This window comes from Muntiacus reevesi, chromosome 2 (genome assembly GCF_963930625.1).
Source record: "Muntiacus reevesi chromosome 2, mMunRee1.1, whole genome shotgun sequence".
NCBI classification, from domain to species: Eukaryota; Metazoa; Chordata; class Mammalia; order Artiodactyla; family Cervidae; genus Muntiacus; species Muntiacus reevesi.
Genome location: NC_089250.1, coordinates 179,178,923 through 179,195,379, shown reverse-complemented (window position 1 = coordinate 179,195,379; position 16,457 = coordinate 179,178,923). Strand labels below are relative to the sequence as shown.

The following is a 16,457-nucleotide window of genomic DNA, read 5'->3' as shown; positions in this document are numbered from 1 at the left end:
CCATCCCACCCTGAATTCTTGATAAAGAGCTCTTCAAGTAAAGACACACGCTCTTCTCTCCTCTGTATAAAACTTTATGAAATAAAGGCAAAGAACTGTGTACATCTTGCTGTGAATGCTGCCCAGGGCTGTGGAGCCAGGGTCCACCCGAGGTCGGCTTTATTGTCCACGTCCTGAAAGACTCTTGTTCATGAACTGTCTCTTCACAAAGCAAGTCCACCACTTGCTGGGTTTATCATTTTGAGGGTCAAAAACTTTTTCACAAAGTCTCAGTCCAGTCTCTTGCCTCAACTGTTGTAAGTAGGCCCTCATCACTTCATCTTCCTGTTTGTTTGCAGGTTTGGTGTAAATGGCATTAAGTGGAAAACCAGGCTCTCCAGGAATGGGAAAATGAGTGATTCCCAGTGTATACATTTCTTTCTCGCCTTGGCTTTTAGAATTGCACTTTTGGAGCTTCTTTAGACACTCAGAAATGTAGAGAGTTATATATATCAAGGTCCGATCAGCTTCATTCTTAATTTCATAGTTTTTGAAGAAAACATTGGCCTTAAAGTAATAGATAGCTTCATCCACAATATCTGTATCTTTTGTCTCTCTAGAGGCAGGTCCTTTGAACTGGCTTCTGATAGGCAATAGTGCCATGTTTCCAATGAGTTTGGTGTCAGGGTCCATGAGGGAAGAGTGGTAAGCCGGCATCTCTGAGGCGCCCGGGTCTCCACCCCAACCTGATAAAATAAATTTAAAAATTTCCTTCAAGGTAAGTTTTTTTTTGTTGTTGCTGCTCCATGCAGATCTTAATTCCCCAACCAGGGATTGAACCCAGGATCTCAGCAGCGAGAGTGCAGAGCCCTAACCACTGGACCACCAGAGAATTCCCAAGACAATGTTTAATGCATAAAATAGAACGTAGGATATAGAGAAAGTCCATCACACGCAAATGCAGGTTTTTCCATGCACTCCTGGGGGTTGATGGGCCGTCTATAGCGGGGGTCTCTCAAATACAGAGCAACATGCTCTTCTAAACTGGCTGAGAAACTGTTGAGAAGGAGACAGTTTGTGGCAACGAGCCCCTCCTGGGGCGGGACATCCTCAGCTGCACTTGACGATGGTCCCACCTGCTGGGGAATAGTCGGCGGGTCTTTGCTGGGTGGGCAGGACCACCTTGGCTCTCCGGGCCCCTCCTTCCTCCCTGCAGTGCTCAGTCTCAGCCGACGGTCCCGCCCCGCCCTGGGGTTGCTTCCCTTTGTCAGGATCTTGCCGCCCTCACATCTCGGCTGTCTCACTGGTCAGGAACAATCTTCCGCCTCATCTTGGCAAGCTGTCTTGGGCTTCCCCTGAAGTCCGAACCTCCCCAGGAAGCTTCTCTGGCTGGCTGAGTGGCTGCGTGTCCCCTCCTTGTCCCCACCGCTGGCCAGGACTCAGGCCTTCTGAGGTTTCCGCCCTTGCCCACCCCGGCCCGCGTCGCCTGTCGTATAGGTGGCGTGGGTCTCACATTCCAATTGGCCTCAGCCCTGGCCTGTTCACGGGGGCCCTGGATCTTCTCACTGATCTAAAAATTTCCTCCTGTATGTTATTCTTTGTTTGTTCAAAGGTCACAAGTTGCTTTGAAATAGCACTTGCTGTGTTATTTCCTTCTGAGTTACTTGGTTCCTCTTCCATGACTAATGATTATTATCTTAAACATTTCTTTATTTATTTGGCTGCATTGGGTCTGTGTGCAGCAGGCGGGATCTCTAGTCTCAGCATGCAGACTCTTAGTTGCGGCATGAGGGATATAGATCCCTAACTGGGGATTGAACTCAGGCCCCCTGCGTTGGGAGCAGAGTCTTACCACTGGCCCCCCAGGGAACCCCCATGACGGCATTTCCATGTATGGTCTACCGAGTACGGGGTGAGAAGAAACACTGGTATGAGACAGACCTATAGGACCGTGGCGTTTATCCAGGCCAGTGTCTCCCTGGGGCGCTCAGGACAAGGACCAAATCCAGATGTAGGCCTTTTTCTTCTTCTTCTGTTTAAAAAATATTTATTTATTTGACTGAGTCGGGTCTTATTCGTGGCACTCGAGATCTTCCACACTGTTACTTCCAATTACATGATCTTTTTGCAATTCTTCCCTTTCTCTGTTAATTATTTTTCAGTCACAATTCTTTGCTTAAGACCACAAGGATTTTTTTTTCAATGGTTGGTTTATGCAAAGTCACATGGCTGTAAAAAATATTTTTCCCTTATTTGTCATGCAGTGATTTTTTATATCTTCTAGCTGGTTATTTTGAAGACATTTACCTCCTTGTCTCTCAATGCTTTCTTGATGTTTCATTATCAAGTCAGCATCCTGGAAAATGATGATTTTTCTTCATCCTTTCTTAGCCTTCACCACACATGTCCATTTCCCATCATGTGTCCTCCCAATATAAATACCTTATTTGAGAATTTAGGTTAGATCTTCATTATTTTCATTATTATGACTGTAATACCTTCACAGCTCCGCTACATAGTAAGCCATAATCATTTTACTTTCTCACACAACTTTTTGTTTTTAATGGAGCTGATGGTTATTACTTTTCTATGTTCTTTTTGTTTATTACTTTTCTTATTCAACTGCCTCACTAGTCATATGAATCTCATCACAAGACATTCAGGAATCCTCGGTTTAGACAGGTTGCTCTCCACACCTGGGATCTCCCTTCATCCTCGTCACCCTGGGAACTCCATCTCTTACCTGTGTGGTACCTGCTGTGTCCCAGAGATCATAAATACCGTCCCAGGACCAGCTTCTCTGCCTTCTCCCTAGGTCACGTAGTCTCCCAGGCCCAGCGCCTGGAATCCGAGTCTTTCCTTCTCCTGACTCCTCCTCCACCCTCGCTCCTGGTGGCCTCTCCCTCTCCCCCCAAGCAGACAGATCCATCCAGCTGTGGAGAGAGGGAGGGAGGGAGAGAAGAAAGCTTTCTCCTCCCACCACGGGGAGGGGGCAGAGATGCCAGGCTTCCTTCTGCCCCCACCCTTGGGTGACCCTGCACCCAGGCACCCTGCTGCTCCAGGGCTTGGCAGGTTTCGTCAGCATACGGCGGTGGGAGGAGGCTGGGCTCATCTGGTGGGAGGAGGGAGACAAAGAAGGCCTTGTCTGGTGGAATAAAGAAGTGGGATGACTTCTCGGCACCCTTGGGGGCTCCCTTCCTGGCACCAATCCTCAGAAACTTACTGTGAAAGAGAAGTTTGTCTTGGTGCTTAAGGGTCCTGTCAGAAGCTGAGAAAGAATTGGGCAGAAGCCCCCTGCCCCAACCTCCAGAACCAAACTTAACCTCCTCCCCTGATACCCACACTGCCTGAGGCACTGTGGACATTTATAAATGGAGCCATTGAGGAATCGGGAGAAATCCAGGCAACTTTGAAAAGTGTGCCTGTTCCCCGAGTTCTGCGTTTCTCCCCACTTTCCACCCCCTCTTCAGTTAGACAAGAACTTTGGTCACTAGGTCTGGACCATCTGCGAGGCCCTGAAAGGTGGGCTCCCAGTTCTGATTTAGAGACGAGTTGAAGGACCCTGACACAGTGGCTCCTTTTTGAGACGTGGCTTAGCGGAGGGGACATTGGACTCTAGAGCCAGCCTTGGTTCCCACCTTGCCTCTTCCACTCGCTGCCTGAGTGACCTTCACAAGTGATTCAAACTTTCTGGACCTTGGTTTCCTTTCTAGTCACCTAATTCTGTTATTAGGGGTGTAAATGTTTAGGGTTTGATGAATTGACCCCTTATAATAACGGAATGACCTCTTTATCCCTGGTAATATTTTTGCTATGAAACTTAATTTGATATTAATAATGCCCCTCAGGATTTCTTTTCCTTTGTGTTAGCATAGTATATTTTTCTATCCTTTTACTTCTAATCCACATGTGAAATTAAAAAAGTGGGTTAGGGACTTCCCTGGTGGTTCACAGGTAGAGAATCTGCCTGCCAGTGCAGGATACCCAGGTTCGATCCCTGATCCAGGAAGCTCTCACACGCAGCAGAGCAGCTAAGCCTGCGGACCACCACAAGAGAAGCCGCCGCAGTGAGAAACCCGAGCGCCACAGCTGGAGAGTAGCCCCCACTCGCTGCAACTAGGGAAAAGCCTGCAGAGCAGCGAAGACCCAGCACAGCCACAAATAAGTCAAGGAAATTATAAAGTGGGTTATTTGGACTTAGCATACGAGTAGCTCTTGCTTTTTACTCAGTCTGTCTCTCTGCCTATAAATTGAAGTGACTTGACCATTTATACCTCACGTGGTTATTTACATGGTTAAATTCAAACCTCCCATGTTGCTATCTGTTTGCTATTTGTCTCATCTGCTTTATTTGTTCCCTCTCTTTCCTCTTCTGCCTTCTTTTGGATGAACTGATCATATGTTTGTAATTCTACTTTGTCTCCTTGGTTGCCCATTAGCTACAATCCTTTCTTGACTGTATAATACTGTACATTTTACATTTTCATCTTATTGTAGTTTACCTGCAAGGGATATCAGACCATTACACACAGTATAAGAATCTTACAAAACATACTCCGATTTTTCTCTTCCTGGCCTGTATGCAATGTGGGGTCACAGCATACGCTGCCAAGCTCTCGCCACAGGTGAAGTCTATAAAGTAAATCTGTAGACTTACCAAAGTCAGGCTATAAAGTCTGGAAAAGTAGGGAACTCTTGCATTCCTGGCTTCATGGCCCCTATGTTATACACCTGAAAATATAATAATGTACAGCAATTATACTTCAATAAAAAAAAGGAAGAAAAAAAAAAGAGTTTAATCCTAAACAGTTCCCTGGTAGAACTACCAAAGGTTGTACTTCAAGAAGGAAAAAATTTAACACATCGATGTTCATAGCAGCAGTACTCACAATAACCAAGAGGTGGAAACACCCCTACAATCCATCAATAGATGAATGGACAAACAAAACGTTGCACCTACATACATGCAATGGAATACCATTCAACCTTGGGAAGGACTGAAGTTCTGATAGATGTTACAACATGAATGAACCTTGAAGACATAATGCTACGTAAAATAAGCCAGTCACAAATGCTGTATGATTCCACTAATGTGGAGAGTCTAAAGTAGTCAAATTCATAGGAATAGAAAATGGAATGGAGTTTGCCAGGGGCTAAAGGGAGGGAGAAATGGGGACAAAATTCCAGTTCTGTGAGATGAAAGTGTCTTGGAAATCCACCGAACCATAATGTGAATATATTTAACACGATTGAAGTGAATACAAAATAGTTAAGATGAACACACATGCACGCATGCACGCGTGCACACACACACACACACACACACACACACACACACACACACGGAGAATGAGAAGAAGATTTAATCCAGAAGGAAGGTATGACATTCGAGAAGCAACCGGAGCAAAGAAACTGGTAAAGATGTTGTTAAATTTAAATAAGAATTGAGTTAAATATTCTGTCTGCAATGCTGAGAATGGATTAGGGGTAGACAAGTCTAGAAACAGAAGCGGTTCAGTAATTCAGTCTTGAACTAAGGTGTCTTCTTAATTCAAGGGACAGAATCTCCACAACCAGTAGACTGATAAGATGTGCTCAATGAAGGAGAAGCTGCCAGTGATGACATCAAAGGTTTTGGTTGGGATCCAGGGTTGATGGCAGAATTAGTCATTAAGATGTAGAAAATGTAAGCAGAGGATTTTTACTTTCATGAGAGTATGAAATTATAGTGGATTTACCATTGATAGGTCTGTAAAGGCTGGTATTTGAAATATAACCAGGCTAGTAGCATAGTAGAGTTTAGGGGTTTGCTATCTGCAGCCAGATTGCTTATCCAAATTCCAGCTTCTCCCATTCACTAGCTAGTTGACCTTTTATAAGTTACTCAACTTCTCATTTCTTTATTTCTCTCCCATATAAGAGGGTAGTAATAGTATATACCTCATAAGGTTGTTATGAAGTATGAGTTATTAACCATTTAGCACTTATAATATCCATCACTTATTATGCACTGAATAAATGTTGGTGTAAGAAGATATTGGAAATTTGGACTGGGATTTCAAGAGGCAATGTTTTGGAAAATGCAATATGTAGGACATTCTAAAGCGATTACTAGTCTGAGATGCAATATTTCAAAGGAAAACCAAATGAACAGCAGTTATATCACTCTTAATCTCTATGCCCACATCTAAGTTTGGCAGAATTGTTGGAAATTAAAGGCAAAGAGGGCTAACTCTGGAGAGAAGCTACTTTTGTTGTTGTTGTTATCTTCAGTTTAAATTTTTATTTTGGCCACGCTGTGAGGCATGTGGGATCTTAGTAGTTCCCCAGCTAGCGATTGAACCTGCACCCCTTGCAGTAGAAGCATGGAGTCTTAATCACTGGATCACCAGGGAAGACCCTGGAGAGAAGCTACTTGGGAAAGAGATGTGCTTTTAGTTCTTCCCAATGGAAAGGGCTGGGAGAAGTTGCTGCCTCCTGCCTGCTTCTCATGCCCAGTGAGAGTCCAATGAGTGGACTCTGGACTGATAAATCAGAGAGGCAAGAGATAGGATATCCCGTAGATGAACGGAAGCCAGTGTGGTTGCGTTGGATATGGCCTATGTGCCCAGAGGTTTTGGGCCCTAGAGACGCATCGGTATTTCCTGTGGATCAGATGTGAACAGAAGAGAGCCAGTGAGAGGTTTCTTAAGTCCTGCTGAATAGTATCCCCTGAGGAGTGAACAGGCTTCAAAAGTAAAACATTCATTTGAGAATTCTCTGGTGGTCCAGTGTTTAGGGTGTCATGCTCTCACTGCAGAGGGCTGGGGTTCAATCCCTGGTTGGGGAACTGAGATCCCTAAAGCCATGTATGTGGGGCTCCCCCCCAAAAAAAATTCATCTGGCAAACTGTAAAAAGATCAAATGACCTAAAAGGTGAAGATTATCAAGCTGAACTTGAACTTCTCCGTAATAATATTAAATGCTAAAAGTAGTGGCACGATGCCCCGCATCTCCACAGGGGCGGTGTCTGGAACTGAGGTGTTGGAATTCTCCCAGGGAGCAGGTAGACACCCATCAGGCTATGGGGGAGGCCCGTGCTGTTTCTCACAGCCAAGACAACCGTATGGAATGCTCTCTGTTGTTGCCTGCCAGCCCCCGCAGTGAAAAGACACCGAAGCCTCTGCCCCCTTTCGGATGATCTCCCCATTTCAGTTCACGTAGACGATGTACCCCTCACCCACGACAACAGATGGTTGTTCTCCAGAGTCCATTCTTTAGCAGCTGGGCTGCCCGCCCCTCTGGTTGCATTTCTTTGACCCTGCACTGAGGCTGCCAGGAATGACAAGGGGTGGGGGAAGGAGTGGGTGGTGGAGGGAGGCAGGGCCTGGGGGGAGAGCGAGGACCCTGCGGCTCGGGTCTGAGGACTCTTCTGTCTGCCTGTTTCCTCTGCTGTGGGTGCTTTGGCTCGAAGCTGCCAGGTGAGTGCTGGGGCAGCTCAAGGCTGGGCTGGCCCAGGGCCCGGGGTGGTGGAGGGGGCTGCCCGGTCTCTGGGCTGCGCAGTTGCAACTCTATTGCTCATGCCCACACTGGGATAGCATTAACATTCAGACTTGACTCACTAAGCCTGGGATGTGGCCTGAGGTTCTGCATACCTGGGGATGCCAGGGCCGCTGCACCCTTAACAACCCTTTAGCAAAAGCTCTAGAATGTTTTCAAGGCCAGGTGGGGTGAGCTGGTGGCAGGGGGCTGGGCCCAGCGCTGGCCTCAGCGGACATCCTTCCCCCACAACCATGTTGAGTCTTAACTCTCTCCAGAGGTGGCTTCTGCCCCCTGTGGAATCCTGGAATTTTTCTCTCCCCAAAAAGATGCTCAGAAAAATTCTTAACAAAATCATGATGGAATTAAAAAAAAAATGTTTATATATTTGAAAATCTCCTCAAACTCTGGGCTTTCCTCGTTCTCCCAACTCTTGAGCTCATAGGAACTGCTTCTAATGTCTTGACAGGGTTTAGATCCTGCCAACCCCCTCTTGAATAAATCGATTTGCCAACTATTTCTCCCCTCCCAGAAACAGAGTGGTCTCTTGAGCTTTCTCAAAAATGTTGAGCCCACAGCTCCCTAGGTCCCATTGATTGGCCTGGGGTCTCTGATCCCCTGTGGGCAAAATATGTTTCTGGGAGGAGGAAGAAGGTCTCAGAGAATGAGAGGGGCGGGCAGGAGATGGCTGGAATAGATGGTGAAAGCAGGGGGTCCCAGGAAAGCAGGAGAGGAGGGATGGCTATATTTGGGCTCCAGTTTCTCGGAAACTTCCCCTGGTCTGCAGACTTAGGAAGATGGGGCAGGATGTTTACTACCTACACCCTCTAGGCCCTGGAATGCGTGTAGAATAAGCCCTGTGCTGGTGCTAACAGCCGCGGTGCAAAGGACACGGCAGGGTGCCCCAAACCAGGGGTGCTCAAGCAAGTCCTCCTGTCCTGCTTTTTCCTGTTCTCTCCATCTGTGGGGAAACCTGGAGGCCTCAGCTCAGTTCTGAGAGCCTCCCAGAGAACATCTGGCTGTCTGGCTATGGGTCTGGGGTGGGCATGGGCGAGAGAGAACAGAGGCAGGGCTTCTGGAAACCACTCAAACTCCTGACGCTTGGAACATGCCAGGGCTGCTCTCTGTTAAATTCCAGGTCTGCTGGGGAGATGTGCGTTTGGAGGGTGCTGGACCTGCACTTTGAAATGAGATGAGGCTGAGAGTTTCTGAGTGTTTACTAAATTAGCATTTAGTCTGGTGAGTTGCCAGAGGGCCCGAGGCAGAAACCCTGGGAGTTCAGTCCACCCCCCACCCCGCTGCACGCCCCCCCCCCCCCCCCCCGCACGCCCCTCCCCCCCGCCCCGCAGCAACAAGCGCTGGGACCCTTTGAACTCAGCAGTGGGAGGGGCCGGAGGCATCGTCACAGGAGGGTGTACGACCGACCTGGAAATGGGCCGATGATTATGCCCGGCAAAAGCCCTTGGAGATGCTCTGGCACAGATGTCTTGCTTTACGAGCTGGTAACTGAAGCCAAGAGGGAACAGGTGATGGAGCAGTGCTACTCGAAAGCAGTGGTTCTCAGCCTGGGGCGATCTGCACCCCAGGGGACACTTAGCAATGACTGGAGACCCCTGTGTGGGGGGGTTGGTGTTCACTGCTGGTATCTAGTGGACAGAGGCCAGGTCTTACAGCTCATGGGACAGCTCTCCTCTGACAGGCCCCGCATTAAAGAGACAGGCCCCACACCAAAGAGACGCCCCAAATGTCAACAGTGCGGAGGCTGAGAAACCCAGGACCAGCCTTGAAACGTGACCTCTTGTTTGGTCTGCTGTGGCGCTCAGTCACCAAACAAAACTGAAACATTTATGGAGAAATCACTCCTTTCTAAGGAAAGCTTTCACTAAGCTTTCCCATCTAATACATCTAGTGATTTTATTGTTGTCTTGATTTCCAAATTATAAACAGATTTTGATCCATATCTATTTACCTTTTATTATTTTCAATTATTCATCTTCTTCCTTTGAATTCTAAAAGAATTATCCGGTGTGCTTTCTAGCATGCTGATTTAGTTTTCTCCAGAATCTTTCCTATTGCCTTCAAAGATCAATCTGATGCTCTCTCTCCTACTCTCTTTGTAGTGGGTGCACTCACAAAGATCCATTTACTCTCATTTTTGAGGCGTGTTAGGGATGAGAGGGGATAACCTTTTATCTTCAGTCTGCCATCTTTAATCATGGGGCCAGTTTTGCATCTTTCTAGAGACTGGAAATAAATTTTTACTGAAAAAATAAAATTTTACTGAAAAAAAATTTTCAGCAGCCTGATACACTTGGAGTTTTCACAGTCTGTGATGAAGAAGAAAGACAGGGACTTAGGGGGCAGGCAGAGGTTCAGACTCTGATTCTTAGTGGCTCAAAATACGGCTTCGAACAGTTGGTGGATGGTGATATAATTCTCTGGTCAATTGAAGCCCTCAGAACTGTTTCTTGGAAGCATCTCAATGTCTCTTTTGATTGCACAGAAGTGACCATTCTCCCTAAGTTCTGGCATATGGCCCATTCTTATCTATAGTTTATAACACTAATAATCATTTAAGATTGCTTTGTGCATCTCTCTGGGTATTATAATAGTTGATATGAGAGAAATTAGACATGTCGCAGTTGCTGCCATGTTAACATAGAAATTCAGATTATTAATATTAGACTTAACAGGAAGAAACTGAAGCAAGTTCAAAGTCAGAGAGGAAACAAGGATGGTCGGAATTACAGGAAAGGTAATTTTGGGGCCAAATCCTCAAGCTGGAAGGAGTGACCCAGGGACACAGATTTGAAAGGGAGGGTTGCTGTGGACAAGTGGAAAGACACTTCTTTCTCAAAGATGCTACAGCAGGATGTGACTGTGAAGATAAAAGTAGCTGCAGGGTTTCACATTACAGTCTCTATTTTCTCTGGAATAAGAGCTTCCCACGGTCTTCTGAGGGTGAAGGGAACCAGGTGTGTGAGAGTTTGGGCTGATGGAGGAGAGTTAGGAAGAGCAGTTGGATGCTGAGGGCTGCTGAGAGGACACAGATGAAAGATGACCAACTGGCCTCACGGTGTGACGGCATTCTGTCCCGAGACCTGCAGGATTTCTGCAGCCTGTCCTCGACTCCAGTCACGTCTCACCACGAGGGAGAGATAACCCCAAGGAGCAACGACGAAGCAGAGCTGAGTTTCGAATTTTGTCCAGTCAGCTCTGGCTCTGGCCCGAACCCCGGGACATTTAACTAGCAGATTCCGCCGGGTCTTCTTCCAAGTGGTCTCCTTTCCTAAGCTGCTCAGAGCATCAGACCACATAAGCCTCGACATTCGCTCTGTTCACTGGATCCCCACTGACCCCCTGACCCAACTCGTCTCCGTCTCCCCACGGTGAGGGGAGCAGAGGCCAGACTGACCCGCCTGTGAGCCCCTGGGGGCCTGGAGCCGGAGGAGGGCGGCGGCGGAGGAACGCACACCCCTCCCGGGGGCAGCGCCGCTTTTGTTCCGACGACAAGGACAGGAGTACCCGACCTGGGGAGGCAGCGGTTTTCAGAGGACTCTTGACTATTCAGCCTCTGGGAAGCGAGAGAGGAAGGGAGGGAAAGAGAAAGACAAAGACAGGCGCTGCTCTCCCTGCAGGTCCAGAGTTCCTCTCCCCTCCTGCCCTTCCGTGGGTCTCTTCCCACTTAGAAAAAGTCTCAGCTTCTGCAGAGGTATGGACACCTGGCTCCCCTGTGAAGGAAACCCTGTGATCAGCTCTCGGTCCACACATCCAGTGCGTGGGGGTTTATCTCCATGGCAAATGAAGGGCTGTGGTTGCGAATCCAAGCGCCATGCTGGGTGGATGGGTGGGCGGGCCTGGCGTCCGAAGCTTTTCCTTGGAGAGCCCTGTCGTGCCTTCTCACCAGAGTTCCCAGCAGTACTGGAGGGGGCAAGAAGAGAAAGCCACAGTCCGACTCACTCACTATTAGTATTTTAGAGCGATGCCTCCGTTACTGTAAAGAGGTGCAGTCAGCTCGGGGTATCTGATCAACCAGGTTCTCAGGGAGGAACAAGCAAGCCTGCCTCACCCGTCCTTGGATCGGGAGTGAAGAGGGGGCCCGGCTCGCAGCGCCCGGACGCTCACCCTTGTCCTCTGCTTCCTAACAGGATGTGCGGCAGCTTCCTGAGGCGGGTGGCCGCGGAGGAGAGCCGGCACGCCACCGCCGTGGGCCGCCTCCTGCTTCCCGCGCTCCTGGGGCTCCGCCTGGTGCTGCTGGCGGCCGGCGGGACGGGGGTCTTTGGCGGCGGCGAGGAGCGGAGCGAGTTCGTGTGCCACACCCAGCAGGCGGGCTGCAGGACGGTGTGCTACGACGCCTTCCACCCCCTCTCCCCGCTGCGCTTCTGGGCCTTCCAGGTCACGCTGGCGGCTGTGCCCAGCGCCCTCTACATGGGTTTCATTCTGTATCGCGTCATCTGGCACTGGGAGGCATCGGGAAAGGGGAAGACGGAAGAGACGCTGAGCGGCCCAGGGGAGGAGGGCGGAGAGGCCGCGGGCGCTGGCAACTCCAGGCTGCTCTGGGCGTATGCGGCGCAGCTGGGGGTGCGACTGGCCCTTGAGGGGGCAGCCTTGGGGGGGCAGTACCACCTGTTCGGGTTCACGATGCCCACCTCCTTTGTGTGTCGTCTAGAGCCCTGCCTTGGTAGTACCAACTGTTACCTCTCCCGCCCCTCTGAGAAGACCATCTTCTTGAAGACCATGTTTGCGGTCACGGGGCTCTGTCTCTTGCTCACGCTTTTGGAGCTTGTCCTCCTGGGCCTGGGGAGATGGTGGAGGATCTGGAGGCACAAATCCCCCTCTTCTAATTACTCCCCGACTTCAGAGAGTGTCAAAAGACGCAAGGCACCAACGGATAACTTCCCAGTGGTGGAAATAAGAGAACGGCCTGGAGAAGCAGGTGAGAGGGGCTCTGAGGTTCCTCCTTCTGCCCGCCCCTGATGAATGGGTCCTGAAGATCCCCCACGGTGGGTCCCTCACCCTCTGGGGAGCACAACGCCCCCACGCTATAAAGTAGAAAAGCAGGTTCTCAGCAAATGTGTCCTGACCACCCAACAGCTGGATGATTCCTTCCAATGAATCAGGGCCAGAGTGCTCAGCCCATTTTACCTCCTGCCCTTCCGTTAGGTCTCTTCCCATTTAGAAAAAGTCTCAGCTTTTGCAGAGTTGTGAAGACTCCTGGCTACGCTGTGAAGGAAACCCAGTGATCAGTTCTTGGCCCAGATTCCAGTGAGTGGGGGTTTATCTCCATGGCAAATGAAAGGGTGTGGTTGCGAATCCAAGAGCCGTGGTGGCGGGGCGTGGGACCTGGTGTCCGAAACTTTTCCTTGGAGAGTCCTGTCGTGCCTTCTCACCAGAATTCCCTGGTGTCAGCATCACAGCTTTCACAGGCTTGTTTCCAGAGCTGGCCAGCGGAAGCCTCCATAAAACAGTGCCTTTCCCTGTCCTGCACATTAAATACTGACCACCGAGCTGGCATTCCTATTGCTGAGGACAGTCCTCTTTGCTGTCTCAATGGGGGTCCTCCTGTTTCCAGCTGTCCACATCCTCTGCTCCCCCCACCTTCGAAGTCCTGTAACCAAAAATGCCTCTAGTCTTGCTGCATAAATCTTATTCAGAAACCCTGGCTTTTCATGCATATATAACCCAGGGTTCTTTGATATGTAGATTTGATGTATTCAAACACTTGCCTACACTCTTTTGGAAGATCACTATGACTACTTTTTAAATTCATAGTCCTCAGTATAACACAGAAATCACTACTGTTGATTCAGGGATAATAGCATTTATATCACAGTATGATTCAGTAGGTAATCTAACGCTCAATATCAGGCTTCTTTTTTCTTGAGTTTCTCAGTCATTTCGGTCCAAAAGCTTCCCAGCTTCCACCTTTTTGCAGAAACACTTCCTTTCTCAGTTCTTCCTTGCCCTCAAATTCTCAACAAAGAGTCGTTCCTAGGTTTGGAAATGGAATCTCAAAGGATCCTCCAGTAAATTTAGGAAGGTTTATGCCGAAGGAAAGACATCTGGTTCCCCAGACACTCTGGCAACAGCTATCAAAATAATAATGTTTTCTTTCTGCTACACAGTGTTTCATAAAGAATCCGGTATCTAGTATAGCTAGAGCCCAGCCAAGTGACCAAGGACAGAAAAAAGCAACTGACATCATTCTGAATTTCTCCTTGATGATGTTCCCTTTTAAATAGCTTTATTGAGGTGTAGGTTACATACCATATAATTCACCCATCTGAAGTATACAATTCAATGACTTTTAGTATAGTCACAGAGTTGTGTATCCATAATACCAACAGTTTAAGAACATTTCATCAACTCAAAAAGAAACCCTAAAATACTTAGCTTTTACCTCCAAATCCTTATACCTTTTCAGACATAAGCAACCACTAATCTATGTTCTGTCTCTACAGATTTTCTTAGGATGGGCTTTTCATACAAATGGAATCATACAGTATGTGGTCTTTTGTGACTGGCATCTTTCAGTTAGCATCATGTACTTCATTCCTTTTATGACTGAGTATTATTTCATTGTATGGCTATACCACATTTTATTTATTCATTTTTGAGGTGGTGGACATTTGCATTGTTTCCACTTTGGGGCTATTATGAAAAATGGTACCATGAACATTCATGTACTAGTTTCTGTGTGAACACATATTTTCAGGGCTCTTTGGTAAATACCTGGGAGTGAAGTTGCTGGGGGATATGGTAACACTTCTGTTTAACCTATTAAGGAACTGTCTAACTTTTTCCACAGCAGTTGTACTAGTTACTCTTTTATATTCCTAGTAGCAATGTATAAATGGGTTCCAATTTATCCACATCCTTGCCAACATTTGGTATTATCTTTTTTCCCAGTTTGATTTTTAAATTCTAGCCGTCCTAGTGGGTGAAATGATATTTCATTGTGGTTTTGATTTGTATTTTCCTAATGACTAATGATGTTGAACATCTTTTCCTGTGCTTATTGGCCGTTTGAACAGCTGCTTTGGAGGAATGTTTATTTAAATCCTTTGCCCATTTAAAAAAATTGGGTCGTTTGTAATTTTGTTGTTGAGTTCTTCTTGTGTGATCCTCATCACAAGTATGATTCCAAATATTCTCTCCATTCAGTGGGTGGTCTTTCACTTAAATGACAGTGTCCTTTGATGCACAGGTTTTTAATTTTGATGAAATCCAGTTTATCAATTTTTTTCTTTTGTTGCTTATGATTTTGGTGTTATAGCTAAGAAACTATTGCCTAATCCATGACTGTGAAGACTATATCTACCTTTCCTTCTAAAAGTTTTATAGTTTTAGCTTTACATTTAGGTCTTTGATTTTGAATTAATTTTTTTATATGTTATGAGACAAGGGTCCAACTTCATTCTTCTCCATGTAGATATCCAGCTGTCCCAGAGCTATTTGTTGAAAAGTTTCTTTCCCTACATATAATAGTTTTTGGCACCATTGTTGAAAATCAATTGCTTGGAGATGTATGGCATTGTTTCTGTACTCTCAATTCAATTCCATTGATCTATATATCTATTCTTATGGCAGTACCATGTTTTGATCACTGTAGCTTTGTAATAAGGTTTGAAATTGGGAAGTATTAATCTTCCTGCTTTGTTCTTCTTTGTTGAGATTGTTTAGCCAATTGAGATCCCTTGAAATTTCATATGAATAAAATTGCAAATTAGGGAGCCTCAATATTTTCAGTTAAGAAGGATATTCATTTCAGAAGTATGGCAGGATTGAAGACACAGAGACATTAAGGAGATACAGTTCAATACAAAGGCAGACATACAGACACACAGACACTCACATCACAGACAGTCATGTTTGCATCAGTAACAGATAAGAGCACCTCTTCTTGCTTGGCTCATATTTGAAACTCAGATTCATTCTCTTTCTCTCTCCCTTTTTTAGCTGCACTGTGCAGCTTGTGGGACTCAGGATCTTAGTTCTCCCCACCAGGGACCAGGAATGGAACTTGGGTTCCACAGTACAGGTGCAGAGTCCTAACCACTGGGCCACCATGGAATTCCCGCAGATTCCTTCTCAATATGGTATTCCAATTCACAAAGAAAATGCAGCTATCAGTTTTATCATTTAAACATTTAAGACATTCCGTAGAACTTCCATCAAAACCCCAAAACAGCGACCACAGGAACCCCCTGTCCACATCATCTGATCATACAGTCGGTAACCACTTATGGAGCATATTACAAGAAAGGCAGTATCTGATTTGGGGACACAAGAAGAATGAACCATTTCTTTCATAAGAAAAGGAATAGAGTGGGAAGAATAAAACAACTGAGCACCTCAGAGACACAAGATCAAAACTCCACGGAAGAGAAACAGATAATTCCCTGAGACGGGCAAGCATCTTGCTTGTTGAAAGCCTCAACGGATGCTCCTTTGGAGAGCAAAATGGTTACTGTTTTCAAGTTGGGTATCAAAAGTCAATTCACTTGTGCTTCTGAATTTTTTTAAAAAATTGTTTATTTTATTTTTGACTGTGCTGGGTCTTGGCTGCTGTGTGGGCTTTTCTCTAGCTGTGGAGAGCCAGGGATACCCTCTAGCTGTGGTGCCCAGGCTTCTCAGCGCGGTGGCTTCTCCTACTTCAGAGCCCAGGCTCTGGAGTGCTGGCCGCAGCGCGTGGGTCCAGCAGTCGCGGCCCCCCAGCTCTAGAGCAGAGTTGCGGCGCACAGGCTTAGTGGCTCTGCAGCATGTGGGATCTTCCCAGAACAGGGATCGAACCTGTGTCTCCTGCACTGGCAGGCAGATTCTTTACCACTGAGCCACCAGGGAAGCCCCCCCATGCTTCTGAATGTTAAGCACTCCCATTTAAAACACCTGGTTTCTTTCCACTCTCCCGGTCCTATTAGGTCTTTCACAACATCCTCACAACAGCCACAGCTTCGGCT

At 47.1% G+C, this 16,457-nt stretch overlaps 1 protein-coding gene and 1 pseudogene across 1 annotated transcript; one reads left to right on the top strand and one right to left on the bottom strand.

The window, feature by feature from the left end:
* Positions 1 to 11: 11 nt before the first annotated feature.
* LOC136160338 (actin-related protein 2/3 complex subunit 3 pseudogene) lies at positions 12 to 724 on the bottom strand (annotated as a pseudogene).
* Positions 725 to 7,381: 6,657 nt separating this feature from the next.
* Positions 7,382 to 14,809, top strand: GJC3 (gap junction protein gamma 3). The gene is made up of 2 exons (XM_065923842.1): positions 7,382 to 7,439; positions 11,646 to 14,809. The coding sequence occupies exon 2, from the start codon at positions 11,647 to 11,649 to the stop codon at positions 12,472 to 12,474; it is 828 nt and encodes a 275-aa protein (XP_065779914.1). The 5' UTR covers positions 7,382 to 7,439; position 11,646; the 3' UTR covers positions 12,475 to 14,809.
* Positions 14,810 to 16,457: the final 1,648 nt, after the last annotated feature.